This window comes from Chelon labrosus (assembly GCF_963514085.1).
Source record: "Chelon labrosus genome assembly, chromosome: 17".
Taxonomy (NCBI): domain Eukaryota; kingdom Metazoa; phylum Chordata; class Actinopteri; order Mugiliformes; family Mugilidae; genus Chelon; species Chelon labrosus.
Window position 1 is genome coordinate 18432397 of NC_140350.1, and position 16994 is coordinate 18449390.

General features: G+C 41.4%; 1 protein-coding gene across 1 annotated transcript in view; it reads left to right on the plus strand.

The window, feature by feature from the left end:
* Window positions 1-16994, plus strand: part of stk32a (serine/threonine kinase 32A) — a gene marked incomplete at its 5' end in the record, with an annotated part of 54852 nt that overhangs the window by 26987 nt on the left and 10871 nt on the right. Inside the window, 3 exons of the mRNA XM_084564834.1 lie at window positions 9492-9529; window positions 13742-13831; window positions 15260-15363. Of these exons, the coding sequence (XP_084420960.1) occupies window positions 9492-9529; window positions 13742-13831; window positions 15260-15363 (232 nt within the window). The remainder of the gene's footprint in view (window positions 1-9491; window positions 9530-13741; window positions 13832-15259; window positions 15364-16994) is intronic.

A 16994-nucleotide genomic window follows, 5' to 3' on the forward strand; every position in this document is an offset into this window, starting at 1 on the left:
GGGGCTGGAGCCTATCCCAGCTGCCATTGGACAAGAGGCGAGGTACAACCTGTGAAGGTCGCCAGTCTATCGCAGGGCTAACACAGAGAGACAGACAAGCACACTCACACCTATGGCCAATATAGAATCACAAATTAACCTAACTAGCATGACTTTGGACAGTGGGAGGAAGCTGGAGTACCCAGAGAGAACCCACGCAGACACAGGGAGAACACGCAAACTCCACAGGCTCCAGTCGGCCGATGGATTGGAACCCAGAACTTTCTTGCTGTAAGGCATCAAGCAGCAAACCACCACACCTCTGTGCTGCCCCAGCTCTCCGATTTACACCACAAAATTGTGACTTGAGCACGTTGTCGAAAATCTTGCCCAGCCCAGCCCAGCTCAGCCCAGCTCACAACAGTAGATTAGATGGCGGGAGGAGGTTTGTGCTCTGAACATGATAGACTGTTTACCAGCAAGTCATCTCCACCAAGATCACAAATTGCCAGCTTGTTTATCTAACTCACGTGCTTGCCTGTAGGAGAATAATTAGAAGAGAGACTTAGGCGGAATGGAAAGGTCACAGAGACACACTAAGAGATAAGAGAAAGGAAAGATAAAGAGTTAAAAAGCCAGAGAGGGCGTACAGAGCGGACATTTTCTGTAACACTCTCTAAATGTTTCTGACTTGATGAATTATTCATCGCTGGTAGACTCGTGATGGTGAGTAGTACACAAAGAATGTGCATCAAGCCTTAAATTTGTAATGTTGTCTGAATAAGCCAAGTACACCCGTACAGATCGCACTGGATAAGGCTGACGTGCGTAGGTGAAGTAGCAACATGGCATCAGCTGTTACATTCATACATGATATAAGCACACGCTGCAGGGATCATTCCTTGCTTGTGACACCACAGGATTGTCTTGTTGCTTTACATTAGGAAGGTTGCTGTACATGTCAAATTGCACAGACTCAGTTCCCCTACTAGGATAAAAAGCAAAGAAGTTGCGAAACCTGAACGGGGTTTTGAATCTCTCACGCCTAAAGATTTTTCATCTGAGATGTAATTTGCTTTCATTTCTGCATAAAAATGACTCAAAAACCAACGTATTTTCACATTTATTCAACAATATGAGCCAATATTACGTATCTGTAGGTGCCAAAGTAAGTGCACCTCCAAGATGACAAGTTCATTTCAAGGCCAAATTAGTTTCCATCTGTTGAGAAGTGTTTCCAGTCAATGTGTTATGAGACTCCGGTGTTGTTCAGTGCTGTGTTTTGTTGCGTTTGTGGAAGTGTATGATGGCAAGGGAGAAAGTAGCTTTCTGAAAACCTCAGAAAAAGAGTTGCTGTTGATCGTCAGGCTGGAAAAGGTTACAGAACCATCTCTAAAGAGTTTGGAGTCAACAAATCCACCATCAGAAAGATTGTGAGGGTTTAAGACTCTCCACAGGAGTGGTCCACCAACAAAAGCAAGACGCATAATAGTCAAAGAGGTCACAAAGGTACCTAGGGTAACTTCTAAGCATTTAAAGGCCTCTCTCACATCGGCTAATGTTAATGTTCATGAGCCCACCATCAGGAGAACACTGAACAACCATGGTGTGATGGCAGAGTGGCAAGGACAAAGACACTGCTCTCCAAAAAGAACATTTTGGCCCATCTGCAGTTTTCTAAACATCATGTGAACAAACCAGAAGACTACAGGGAAGATGTCGTATGGACGGATGACACCAAAGTAGAATTGTTTGAATGAGAGGCGTCATGTTTGGAGATGAAACAACACTGCATTCCAGCATCAGAACCTGTAATGTCCTTGTTTGGGCCTGTTTTGTTGCATCCAGCCCAAAGGATTCTGAATTATACCAACCAATTCTAAAACAAAATGTCAGGATATCTGTGTGTGAGCTGGATCTTTGAAGAAACTGGGTCATGCAGCAAGACAACGAGCCCAAGAATCCGAGTTGTTCTACAAAACAATAGTTAAAGAAGAGCAAAATGAATGTTTTTTTTTTTTTTTGAATGGCCAAGTCAAAGTCCTGACCTTAATCCAATACAAATGTTGCAGAAGGACCTAAAGTAAACAGTTCATGTGAGGAAACCCACCAACAGCTTAAGCAGGTCACTACCGTCTGTACAACTTTAACCTGCCAAATGATAGCATCTTTCAGGATGACTCTGCTCCTGGTCATTGGGCAAAAATAAGTAGGCACTTCTGTAGTTAGCTTTCTTAGATCCTGGATCTTAATCATATAAATAACTATTGGCATCTTGTGGCATAGTTGCAAGTAAGAAACCAATGTCTTTTGTGAACCCCATGAAGCCATAATTCGTGTTTCTGATCGATGCTCATTTTCTAATATTTTGAGAACACCTGTAAAATATTAGTAGGCTTTTCCTTATTAGATGGATGTGTCTTCACATGCGAGTCAGTAACATAGCATAACATCACATCAAAGGGTTAGAAATGTGAAATTCTTAGGCGATTTTGCTTTCTTCGAACACAAGTTGTAGTTCAGATGTGAGAAGATCAAATGTTGGAAACGTCTGAGAAGTTCCAAACGTAGAAGAATATGTGAATTCAATTAATTTCCATCACTCTGTGCAGTGTCATCAGAAAGTGTCGGTAATGTCTATGTTACACATGGCTCTAACAAACAGCATTTTCAGATCCCATTGGCCAAGCTTCTAAGCTTGGAGACAAAGAAAAATAACTGTAATAGTTCTAATGCCATACAACAATGCCTCTGACCTACCATGTGACTTTGCAACATCTGAACTTACCATACTTGCAATAGGGTGCTTCTATCTCCAATTTTTGATGTGATACGTCAAAATGTGCATCAAAAATTTGAAACATGGCTAGCAGCAGCTCGGCGTTGTCTCTCCGTCAGGCTCCATATGACACCAGTGACTTGTCAACCATACAAACTTCATCCATCAGCTGCACTTAGTATTTGTTCCCACCTGAAGAGTTGGTACCATTATGCACACACTAGAACGTTTACTCATGCGCTAGATGACAGGTGCACACACACACACACACACACACACACACCTTCTCACACTTGTCAGAGCTGGTTGGTTTTAACAGCATGCAGACAGGGTGAGCTAGAGATGCAGCCGTTTGTTGGATTGGAGATGTTAGCCTCTGTGGCTTTCGTTGGCTTTCAATTCATGTTCAAAGGCAGCGGCTGTCTGACTCGCTCTTCAATGGCTGGTGGGCGTGGGTACTTAGAACTGAGGGATTCTGACACTCTGTGTGTGTGTGTGTGTGTGTGTGTGTGTGTATCGCCGAGCGTGTGCATATTTCTGTTTTCCATAAACTGTGTATTGCCGCGTTCATTGGTTGTTTTGTGCGTGCGGTGAGGCCGAGCTTCCAGAGCTCCTGCACTCCTTTGTGACAGAGAGGGAGAGGCACGATCTCAAACAGCTCTCTGCTTTTATTCCAGAGTGGAGGAGAGAGTTGCTAAAGCATCAGAGCCATGAAAGAGCCTGTGATTAAACTGCCTGCGCTCTACTGTACGTCCCCAAAAAAACCCACAACAAAACATTTCTCTGAAGTAGGTGCTTTAGATTTTGTCCTTTTTGACGATTTAAAGCATAAATTATGTAAGTAAATTAAATTACAGTTGACCTTTTTGGCCATTACATTTTATCCAAAGCCAGAAAGCTGAAAAATGACATGACTAAAATGCAGGACTGCATCAAACCTCAATAGTTTCATTACTTTGTGCCATCTGTAGTGTGTCTCCAGAACAAGAACTATCAAGCAACTGATTGACAGAAACAGTTGTGATACACTTTTTTCCCTCGAATATATTAATGTAACAGAAAATTAGTAATTTAAGGACAGTGTAACCAACATCATCCTCTTTTTTGTTTTGTCTTTTTGTTCCGAGCCTGATCATATTTTGAGGGCTGGGGAGGAATGAGTGGTGGGGTCTTCACCTGCTCATTGAGAACATGTTTCTTCATCAATAAAACACTTATGGTATATGGCTTATACCAGTCCTATTGGTTTTTATCACTGAATGTGGTTGATTGTTGATATTATCAGAACATGTCAGAACAAGTCTGATTTTACTATTATTGTTTCACAGTTCACATCTAATAGAAGAAACCAAATCTTACTTGGTCTCACTTGACAGGTGTGCTTCTCTTCTTATTTGGCATCTGCATATTATGAGTCAACATGTTCAACATACGAACGCTCTTTTAGTGATGTGTACGTTGCCGAGCGGTTGCGCGACCTCTCTGTGCGTGTGTGTGGAAATAGGGCTCCATACTCAGGTGTGTTGGCCCACTCCAGTATCAGCGCAGTATCGTATGACCAGGTACAGGGCTCAGTTACCCCTCTGCCTCTGATATTAAGCTGTAATGAGGCCATTAGATCCTGCTAATAGCTTGTAGAGCCAGTCAACTGAGAGAATAGCCGAGGGGATCGGCTTGCACCGCACTTGCCTTTCATCGCATTCCTCACTCAGAAGAGTCCAAAAAATTGTACGTCCATTGTTCCATTTTACCCGTGTGTTGTCTCGTCAGCTCATGATTTAATTTTCTCAATTTATCCATTTATCAAAACCATTCATTTTCTCAAATCGTCACTATCCCAGTTAACTCTCCAAATTTAATGCTGCGGGTCTTTATCGTCCTCACTGAATGAAAGAATGAATAGCCATCTCTCTCTGGACATGGCCTTGTAGACATTTTATCTTTATAAACAGTATTTTATGCATATACTTTATATCTCCTGCCTGTCTCGCTCAGTTCACAGCTGTCAGTTCACTTGTAAGGTGCTTTGGGTTGTCATAATGTTTTCTTCTCTTTTTGCCTCAAGATAAGAAAAAGGTTGGAAAATGAGGTGGATTACTTTGTGTGCAAGTTTGTATTAACTACAGCAGCAACAAAGAATGACTAATAATTACAAACTGTTCTCATAGTCTAGCGATGGTCAGCACAGCCTCTCTGTAGTTTGTCCTAAACTAAAAGTCACACAGTGCTAGGGGTTTACTTCTTCAAGAACTTCAAGTTTTTTTTTGTTGTTGTTGTTGCCGTGCTTCTGAGCCACATCACAGAACAGCGTTACTCCATCGTCCACCCTCGGAAGCATCTTGTGCAAAGTTGTAAATGCTTGCAGATGGTTGAGGTGTCGCCGAGCAGAGCAGACCAATCTTCACACGGCCCTGGTTGCGACCAAGTCTGCAACAGACCCATCTGTTCCTCAGCGCTAATAGATGCTGCATTGCAGTTATTGCGGCTGATAAAAAAACATATGACAAAGTGCTAGATGAAATGAGCAGGTGACAAGTTCTTCCTCATGTCTTCTCTTCTACCATGGAAATGGATGATAAGGATCGGTAAAAATTTAGATGACTTCTGAAGGACACTGAACAACAAAAGAAGTGGGTGTACAACAAGGTAAATTATGTCCGTTTCAACACTGAGTATTATGACCATTTTTGATTAAAAAAAGAAAATAGTCTGTAATTGCTTGGTAATTCTCATTTCAGCTTCTATGAAAGAAAACATTATTATTATTATTATTATTATTTAATTTGTGGACCATTAAACTGAATGGAACCGAGAAACTGTGAATATTGATTCAGACTGCTTCGTTGGCTCTGAGCTTTATGAAATATTGACTATTTTTATGCGTAAACCTTTATGTCGGACTCGAGGGTGTCTCAGTCTATTCTCACTTATTTTGTATTGTTTAAGCTCTCCCAAATACTTATTTAGCATGAAAGTACAATATTATTCTTTGAGCAATAGATTTACATGAAAGTCTTGCCTTTATATGACAGTTTAAAATAGTTATGAAGATATATTATTGAATGTAATATGCAGCTCTACATCATGACAGTTTTTGGAAATCTAAAGGGGGCAAGTTGCTCATTAATGTTGGCGGTCAGAAGAGAAAGCCGCTGACGGCCTTCATCACCACCATCAACTCCATCTCAGAAGCTTGGCTTTCACCATGCAGCGCCTCCTAATGAGACTCGCTGCTTTGCTCTATCTCTTGAGCCAGGTGTCCGTGCCCCTCCTGGTCCTGTGGCTTCACAATGACAGCGTGGCCTTTAGCTATAAAAGCAGCTTCCTTGCTCTTCCTTGCAGCCTGCTTTTTTAGCAGCGACACACGCCCCTCCTCTCTCTCTCTCAGTGCCAGTCTTTGAGGCAAATGTCAGCTAATTAAGGGTTACATAGTCGACCTTTCTCACCCCCACCTGGGCCTGTGCCACTCTACTCTATCTGCCAAAGCACCCAAGACTACACCCATACTACAGGTTGTCCTTGTCTGCATGAGTGTGCTCCTGTGTACGCACATAAGGCACAGGTCAGTGTGGCCTCTGATATGCAAAATACTGCTGTGATCCATCCTATAGGTGGTAGACTAACAATGAACAACAGAAGGACATTTAAAATGCAACAACCCTGCATGCATTTTAACTCACACGACGACATACCCCAGTATAAAAGTGAAACCACTTATAAATATTATTGTGATGTCCCCATCCCAGTTAACCTACGCGCGATAAGCACCTCTCGGATGTCTTCATTTGGGAATGTTGATGTCAAAATGAATGCTGCATTTGATCGTCAAGCACAAAAGGAGCATTTGAGAAGGGCTCTGAATATTGAATATCGTCTCTCCAGTTCAAAGCATTTTTAGAGCAGTGGGGATACGTTCCAGAGGCGAGAGAACAGAGAGAAGCTGAGAACACCCTGTACCCTTTCACTCTTTATAGTCAGCAGCCATGCATGTCAATCAATACATTTACTGTTTGGATCTAGAAAAAACAAAAAACAAAAAAAAAAAAATCATGTCTTAGGAGAGGATGCTGATTATCAGAATACGATACTGCCCAACTCTCTGTGTTGTTTTTGCGTGACTTTCCGAGTTGATATGATAACGTAATGAGTGTGACTGGCACAGACAGTGTTGGGATACACAGTATATGGAAAGAGAGCTGACAGAGTCAAGGACAAATAAAGATCAGTGAAAATAGGGCAAAACAGGAGAGAAATTGAGCTTTGAATTAAAACGAATTGGCTTAGAGGGAAATCATTGGCCACTGGTCCATTCAAATGTGTTTAAATTTCCTAACTTTATTCAGTGATAAGAAAATAGAGTTTGCAAATGGAATAACAAAATGTGTAAATCAGAACAACAAAAAAAATTGTTGGATCAAACCACATTTCCTCAATAATGTGGATAAATATCTACATACTGAAGCATAACACTACAGTAACAAGAACATGTATCCTGTATTAGCAAGAATGTTCTCTGTGAACCAGATTTCATGTAATCTGTAGTCATACAATCTCTCCAGATTAAACTTTGGAAAGTCTTGAGAACTGATTTAAGTTCCAAGCCAAGAATATACTCAGATGCAGCATCACAGAATGGACATGGGCCTTCTGAGGGTGTCCTGTGGCGTCTAGCAACAGAATGTTGTTAGTGGGGGGTCTTTGGGTCCTATGGGTTAAGGGGAGGGGCCTCTGAGGATCAGGCTTGTTCCAGTGCATGCTGGAACAATGGGTCAATGGGCCACAGATACCGAATTCGGAGGCCAGGTCAACACCTTGTTCTTTCTGTTTTTTGTTTTTTTGAGTTGTTCCTAAAGTGTTTTTGTGTGTGTGCCTGTGTCAGGCTGCATCCTGCTGGGGATGGCTGCTGCCATCAAGGAGTGTCATTGCTATGGGGTGGGGGTGCCTGGTCTGGTCTAGATGGGTGCTGCATGTCTAAGTAACAGCCACACGAATGAATGCCAGGTCCAAAAGTTTCCCAGCAGAACACTGAATTGTCACAAGATGGTCAATGTTATTTACTTCTCCTGTCAGTGGTTTATGTTGTGGCTGATCGGTGTACGTGGCCTCAAAGACAAACACGTGGGTTGCAGAGAAACAAGCATCTGCTGGAAAGTAGCAGAAAAACAAAACATATGACAGATGATGAGAAACCAGCAGAAGCTGTGACTTTGTACGGAGCCTCAGTTGACACCTGCTCCTCTTCTCAGGTGTCTCAGCTACTCCCACAACTTGTTCTCTCTTCCTTCTCAAATGTATTAGATATTCACACGCCAGGTACACACTGCTGAAACACACTGCAATTTTAAGTTTCAGTCAGAAGTATTGTATGTCCATTTTTGTCATTCACTGAAGTGAAATAATCCAAAACAACAGCAAGGCAGCCGATTGTGAAGCGTTACAGGAGATGACCTGTGCATTCAGTTTTGGGCATTTTCACTGATTCACCGTAGATGTTTTGTTTAACCAGCAGAAATGTGGTTTGTGTAGAGCAGGTACGAGAAGAACTGGGTAATTATTAGCAGCAATCTAACCTCCCCGGCAGGACAGACAAAGAGGAGAGTGCCACCTACAGAAACTCAAACGTCATTAGCAAGAAATGAGACGGTACCACCTACACGGTTTTATTTACAGGTGAACTGTGGGAAGTGCAGTGTGCAACAAAGCTTGGTATGCCAATTATAGAAAATGTTCCAACAAACCAAAGCAAGTTTTGTAGATTACTAGTTTAAGGCAGCTTTTATTACTAAATCATCCCTGTCTGGTCCAATATGAAACAATAACCGAAGGTCAAAAATGACATCCATGGCGTCAAATGTTCTCATACTTACGCAACAAAGCAGATTGTTTGTTGCATTTGATGTGTTCATGTGTGAAGACACAAAACAGACATCCAGATCGCGGCATATCTTTTAAAACAAGGCTACCAGATACTTGTGTCTATGTTGGGGTCATTTACCACATTACTGACAAAAATGCCATTAATAGTAACACACTGAGGCCACCCTAAGGACAAACCCACAGACATAAGTAGAGCAATGTAACCGTGTGCAGTTCAAAGCTGCAAGGAATGCACGTGTGCATGGGACAGCACAGGAGAGCCACTCCTGAGGTCGGTCCACCTACTTCTGAAGGACAAGTGACACTCATTTGACGACAACAACGCACACATTTTGGACAAAGAAGACTGAAAGAAGGTTGAAAGGAGAAGTTCTGACCTCCACATAGCAGTCACTAACAATGTAGTTTGTGTTTATATTTAGAACGACTAGAACTAATTCAAACGTGTGCATTTCAAACACAGATATTTAGTTTCAATGAGCTGAAGAAACCAGTGTTAATGCCCAAGTGTGGGCTGCGCATTTCATTCAGCTATTGGTAGTTAAACACACACACAATCACGCACGAGCACACCAAGAATATATTGGGATTCAAAATGTAAAAACATTAGTTAAATTATGCAAAACTGGCCTCCTTCCTTCTTTTTTAAAATTTTACATCTTTTCCTTTCACGTCTTTGTATTCTCCGAGCAGACAGATTTTTTCAAATCCTTCTCTTGGTTGTTTTTCAAACAGTGCTGCCAGTTTTAATCACACCTTTTTAATATTTATACAGAAATTACATGCAAATACTGTCTGATCCTGGTTTTACTCACTGCACACATGCTAATTCTCTTGTCTGTGTGTTCCCTTGCAGAGACATCAAACCTGACAACATACTACTGGATGAGTATGGTAAGACAAATGTATTTCAGCTATTCATTTACACAATTTGTTATGACCTTACTTGACTTGCCATCCAAAATTTAAAACAAAACTTATTTTGAATAAAGCTTTCACCAGACCTCCAGCGTCTGGGATAACTTTGGTACCGATCAAAGGAGTGGAAATGCTCGGAGGCAAGTTTAAAAGCTGTTGCCCAGATGAAAAATACTTTATACCTTAATTCACTATAGTGAAGGTAGCCCAGGTGAATTCTTATTTTAAAAGACATATCTGAAGCCCTGTGGCATTTAGATTGTGTTTTTCCCTTCTCTCCGAGCTATGGGATGAAATAAGAGGAGTGCTGTAATTGTAGTGTGAAAGACAAGGAGATATTTATCATCTCTACTCTGCTGTAAGAGAAAATGCATCCCTGAATGATGGATTGAGTTCCATCACAGGTTTTACTGTCTGCTTTAATTCATGCATCGAGACATTACCATGATCAAACACATGCAGTGAGTAAAGAGACAAAGAGAGCAGTGTGTGCGTGCGTTTGTGTATACTGTATGTCAAAGGGAGGGGAACAACTGTAAATCAAGCGGGCACTAAGACAGACTGTAAAAGCTTTCATTAGTATGTTAATCAAGAATATTTATGTTATAGTTAATCCTAGAAAAACCCCACCCATACACTTTCAGATGTGGTACAGCATGCATATTTGCACCGTATGTATGCAGACATTACAACAACACAAAGTTATAACACAAAACCATAATGGACTCAGCTTAATTGTCACATTGAACAACAAGTGCATTCCAACCGAGTTGAAAACATCGTCTTGTACGCACAATTCGACCTTAGCCTCTGCTGGTTGCTTGGCAACCTTATAGCGATGACAAGACTCAGTATTACTGGCATATTACACCCCATAAAACCACATTTCTTATATTTGTATTATCTTTTTTTGCACCAGATAAACTGTACGGTGTCCATCGGTCACATTACTGCACACTTTTGTAAGAACAAAAAAGGCCAAGTTATTGCATACATAGGCCTGATGATCTTAGTGCTGTGTACATTAGGTAACAGGTTATATACAGCTTAATGTACTATTATTATTATACTATACTATTACTATTATTGTAGTATGCTATTGAGAATTAAACCTGCTGTGGGGCTGTGGCTCAGTTAGTGTCCCTGCTAACAAAAGGCCAACCAAAGTGGCCTTGGGCAAGACACTAAGCACACAGTTGCTCCCAATGGTAAATTCCACCATCAGTGTGTGGGTGTGTGGGTGTGTGGGTGAATGGATGAATGAGAAGTACTGCTAAGGCAGGAAAGTGGCATACAAGTATTTCCACCATAAATTATGCTGTATACAGACAAAATTATCTATTCCAGATAATACAATACACATTATACTATATATATCACCGTTGGAGAATGGACATGGGCCTTCTGAGGGTGTCCTGTGAAGGCCCATGTTGTTAGTGGGGGCCTTTGGGTCCTATAGGTTGAGGGGAGGGGCCTCTGTGGATCACCCCACGGATACCTGATCAGTTTGAGATCTAGTGAATTTGGAGGCGAGGTCAACTCCTTGTGCTGTTCTTCGTGTTTTTTGAGTTGTTCCTTAATTGTTTAGGCTGCATCCTGCTGAGTATCATTGCTATGGGGTGGGGGTGTCTGGTCTGGTCTAGGTGGGTGGTACATGTCTTAGTAACATCCACATGAATGAATGCCAGGTCCAAATGTTGGAACATTGCATTGTCTCAAGATGGTCAATGTTATTCACTTCCCCTGTCAGTGGTTTTAATGTTGTGGCTGATCAATGAATGTACACGTTTTGTAGTGAACTAGGAGGATATCATGCGTCATCTGAATATGTGGAATGGCAGCCCTGCTCGAAGCAGACAAAGAGAGACAAAGACTGTGAGTTGAGAGTGACAGCTGAGAGGAAGACAGAGCAAGGCAAACAGGGATATGACACGGAGGAGGAAAGTGATGAGCAAACATTTCTGCAAAGAAAGATTTTGTCAAAGGCAGGAAAAAAAGGACAGACAAATAGAAACACATGTGGGAAGAATAGAGATAAAAGAACAGAGAGGCTGAGGGAGGGTAAAGGGAGAAAGGCAACTTTGTCAGCCTCAACCTGATTTCCACAGGACAACAGTTATCCACCTGTGGTTTCCCTCTCTATGTATGTGTTTACGTCCTTTCAAACTGAGTAAGCAATTCTCTCCTCCTAATGCATTCTACCCACACTGTTTTTCTGCACAAACCCATAGTTTTCCCTCTTCCCTGAAGTCTGAAACAGCATGAGGTATCAGAGGGTGGTAGAAATCTGTTTGCTTTGGCACGTGTGATTTCTGCAGGTAGGAATAGACCCATGCTCCTATATTCCTATGGGAGCCGCTTCTTGTAGAGAAAAACAATTTAGTCATTCACGTGTGACGTTGCTTTGTTAAACGACATAGCCCCAGGATGCGGAGAGAAGCTCCAAGAGGACCGTTGTCTAGGTTATCCACAGTGTGCTTGCACGCATGCAGGAACATAGTAGATTAAACAAAGAACGTGTCTGAAATCTGAAGACAACTTCTTCACTCCAAAACAAATGTATGTATGTATATCAACACACATGGGTGACTAGTAGAAAGCATTGTGTTGGTCATTGCACACCTTGTTGGATGATGTTGTATTTCTGTCTGGTAATCAACTGAGCCAGGGTCACCTTTTTGGCTGATGAACATGATCCATGAGGATAAAAAGACCACAGAAATTCAAAATAGGTCCATTTATAAAACCATTTGCGTATGTACTGTATGCATTATGTAGTTGTCATCCATGGTGGGAGGGACCTGAGGCACTGGGAAGCAAAGAGACATTAAAAATAGAAGAGATACACAGCAGTGTGACATCACCTGAGGATCAAACCTCGACAGTTGTGGAGGTAATCCCACTAAAACAAGTTAGATAACTAAGCCACCAGGAATCATGCAGAAGCATTGTTCAGTGGCTGCACATTCAAACACTCACAAGCAGAGACAGTGAGGAATGTTCCTAAACTGTGTTTGTGTGTGTGCCTGTGTCAGGCTGCATCCTGCTGGGGATGGCTGCTGCCATCAAGGAGTGTCATTGCTATGAGGTGGGGGTGCCTGGTCTGGTCTAGGTGGGTGGTACATGTCGTAGCATTTGGACCTGGCATCCACCCGAATGCCAGGTCCAAACGTTTCCCAGCAGAACATTGAATTGTCACAAGATGGTCAATGTTATATACTTCTCTTGTCCTTTTATACCGACAAACCCACAACCAGTCTTTTGTCTGTTTTGCGTCACCACATTCATGCGCCACAGCTCTGAATAAAGTACGTAAGCATTTTTGTTCAAACTGCAGGACGCAGAAGATTGAAGATGTAAGAGTGTAAAGCAGCAGAGAACAGATGACGGGGTTTATCAAAGAAAACGTGAATACTAAGAAGAGAGGCAAATGGAAAACAAAGAGGAGAGGGAAGTAAAGAGGTACACACAAAGAAAATGTGTGATAATGGATGATAATGCACAATGACAGGAAAAAAGGGGGGAATAGAGCATTGCAGAGAAAGAGGGGTGGGTACTTTTTTTGCGTGTGGACAGACTTGTGTATCTTTACGACCTAATGTCAGTGTGTGGTCTACGGTATGTGTTTGTGGGGTTACCGGGGACACCCGTCCAACAATCGCTCTGCGGCAAAAACTCTCTTGCTCTTTCACTCAGTATGACACACACAAACATGCACGCGCACGCGCACGCACACACACACACTACATTCAGCTCATTAGCTTGTGCTCAGTGTGCATGGCAAAGACTCTGGGCCATACTGCAGCATGGCAAGACACAGGTCAATGGTTTGACTTTGAAAATTTGGCTTTGCTCCTACACCTTTCTCACAACATACAGCTTGTATCAATAAAAACTCAGCTTGATTATGCTGTATATTAAATTCATCTGATCCTAATTTTTGTATATAACACACACACATCATATAAAGTAAAATATCTGGCATGTGTAAGCAAGGACTACATTTAATTCCAAAAGAAAAAGAAGGCCTAAACATGAGCTGAAGACACAGATTAGACTAATGATGTAAACAGAGCTCTGTGATGATAAAGCTCATTGCCACCTAAGGATTTACAGTGTTGACAGAAGTGAGGCACTGTAAATGTGTCACTTTGAGATAACGTAATCTATAATCTCTCTGTTCTACAGGGCATGTCCATCTAACAGATTTCAACATTGCAGCCATTGTAAAAGACGACCTAAAAGCAACAACCATCGCTGGGACCAAACCGTACATGGGTAAGGAAATAACACTAATGCCTCTCAAGGTACAATGAACACACGAGGGCCACATAAATGAGAATGAGCTGAAAATTTCCATTCATAAGGAAAGATTTTAAGCATAATGAGCAAAACATTAAGGACATAATTACATCTCATTTGTGCCTAGAGACGCACAAAAAGAGAAAAGGCTGCACCTTTGTTTCCTTCCTATCTCCATTCAACCAAAAGTAGCTATTCAGGTCTGTTGCCCCTTATGATGTCATAAACAGCTCACGTTTAAAGCAAGACAGCCCAGCACAACCCAATGCTAAAATTATGGCTTTATAAGTGTCGTACCAATAATTATCTGTGCTGTATTTTCAGCTGGAACTTAACAAGACACACTGTGGGGACATTGAGACTTCCATTAATGTGTTAAAGCAGAAGTATAATATGGGACCTTTACATTAAATAATCAAGAAAATACTTCCTCTATTATATTTTTTCTTGTCTTCAGATAAACAAAATCGTAGTATATTATTCTCGAAGCACGTTTAATTATCATGCATGCATTTTAAAGAAAGTTAAACTGAACTGAGACAGCACCACTTGTCCTTTTCAGTGCAGCTGCGAGTCTTAAGTGCAATTGATCACATTGATTGATTCATCTCCTTCCTGATTCTTCAGATAGGAGCTAACAGGATTTCAGCGGGACAGGAAAGACGAGGCAGCACATGTGTACTTGCACGTGTATGCACAATTGCAGATATATATATATATATATATACACACACACACACCCACACACAATATATGTGTGCCTGTTTCAACTCTCATGCAGTGTGCATTCATGATAGAAAAAGATCCTGTAACCACGTGTGGGAAAATGTCATGCATATACTCTGTGGTATAATAGATAATTCATGGGTACTCTTGGAAGAAGGAAAAAAAAAAAAAAAACTCTCTCCCAGAAGCATCAGAAGATAAACTGCACTTTTTTTCTGCACTGCAAGAAAGCAGAGCAAACCAGAAGGAGGAGGGGGATTAGTGTACACAGATGAAAAATGTTCTACCATTTGTAAACACAGTAATGTTAATTACTCATTGCAACTTATTTCTATTTTCCTCCAGGACAACTGCATGTAAAAAAAATGCAGTGTCCCATCTAATATGAAACTGATGAAAAAAAAAAATCAAGTGATTCATCATGAAAAGAGGGAGCAAGTGCCCCCTGCACTGACAATGGTCATTAATCAGTACTTCAACAGCAAAGTATTAATTCCATGCCAAGTACTGTGCATGCTCTTTCTAAAAAAGCCATTAGAGAACGTTTTGGTAATGTCTAACAGGCATATGTCTGAATTACATAACAACAGGTAGATGATGTTATGCTTATAAAGGGCTTGTTAAAAGAAAGATGCCATCATGCATTAATTATCCTGTACAATATTTTCTGTCCATTAGCCCCTGAGCTTTTTCAGACCTTCGAGGGATCACACCCTGGCTACTCGTTCTCTGTCGACTGGTGGTCACTGGGGATTACAGCCTATGAGCTACTAAGAGGACAGGTATCTTGGACACAGAGTACCATCAACATGTCCACATCATAGTTCACTTCAATAATGCATGAGACACCCACGAGACAGAAAAGTTCTGTTGGTAAGAAATCAGACGTCCAGATTATCCCCCCAAAACAGAAGGAAGGTGAGGCCGTAACTGTATTTTAATTTGTCATTGGCCTTACTAAGAACAGTGTTAAGTGTTTAGTCATGGTGCGACAAAATCACTGCAGGAGAATGAGAAAAAAGGTTATTCTAAGAGCCATGTAATTGGAATTGATTTGTAAAATAGATTTATTTATTTCACGCTGGTCCCATCTGGAGGAGTTTAAATCGGATGTCACGGAAATAAACACGGCACATAATGTTTTCACTCAATACTCTCACTCCATTAGACCGAGTCTCAGAGCTGAACCCGAATCAGACCACAGTGGCAGAACGGACGAGGACCCCGAACTGATTCTAAATTCTGATTTCTGAATCCTGAAACAGATCTGTAGCCTTCATTAAGGGTTCCTTATCGTACCTCACCGCTTTCCATTACGCTTTCTTAAATACATTCGCTTCTCTTTTTTTAGAGTAACATCTTCCATCCCACGGAAACATCTTGAGTCAAGCTTTATTTTACTTCAAACCATTCCATTACCACCGTCATTCTGGTCCTTGTCTCTGACCTCAAAGCTACATCTTCATCTTTCCCATGTCATCCTGCAACGTGCCTGTGATTTACGACTATTTTTTTTTATGATTCACTTATGCAGAAGAGGATTTCTAAACATATATTCACACCAAAAAATTACTTTCTATCTTACTTGCTTCCAGTGCCTTTCAGCATATGCCACTTTTTTTTGATGCCACTAGTTCCTCTAGTCCTCTCCCTGACAATTCATTTACACGTCCTCTCCCCGTCTCCTATGGGTTTCCTTGCAATTTTCCCTGACTGACACATTTCAACACAATCTACGAAGCAAAAGTCAGTTTCATAGTGTTAAAAACCGGCCTGTTGGATATGTTGAAAACCGAAATCCAGCTCACTATTATCAAGCTCCAGGCATCTTTCAATCACTTTCCGACTTTTACATCAACTCTCTTAGGCTCCTTTCACCGCTCCCTACATTTACGCTACATTTTCATTCCATCATTTACTTCCCTGCCTCCCTGACCACTGGGTACAGAGTGGGTTCCTTAATCTTTGCTTAAGGAAGTTCTAAGATTCTGATCTGTGCGATTACTCCTAATTTATTGGCAGCACAAATAAGGGGTTAGTCAGGAATAGCAGTGGGCCAAAACGGAAAAGCAAATTATTGTGAAAGACAAGATCACAGCAATTCTGGATGAGACTGAAGCCAGCCAAAACACATATATAACAGTAAGTTAACAAACAAAGCCAACAACACGACTTGGGCAAAGTTTGCCTCAGATTCGGAAGCTTGTGTGCTCCACAATGCAACACCCCGGCATAACTAGCAAGAAAACTACAGGAATTTGATTAGAATTAAAATAATTGGCACGTCACAGTAAGGTTTTATGAAATGCCTCCTTTGTCTTGTCTCATTCTACATCTCCAAAATGAGTCTCTCTGTCCAAGACAAAGAGCATGGAAAGCCCCCCGACACAGAAAGAGTTGGAGAATACCTTCT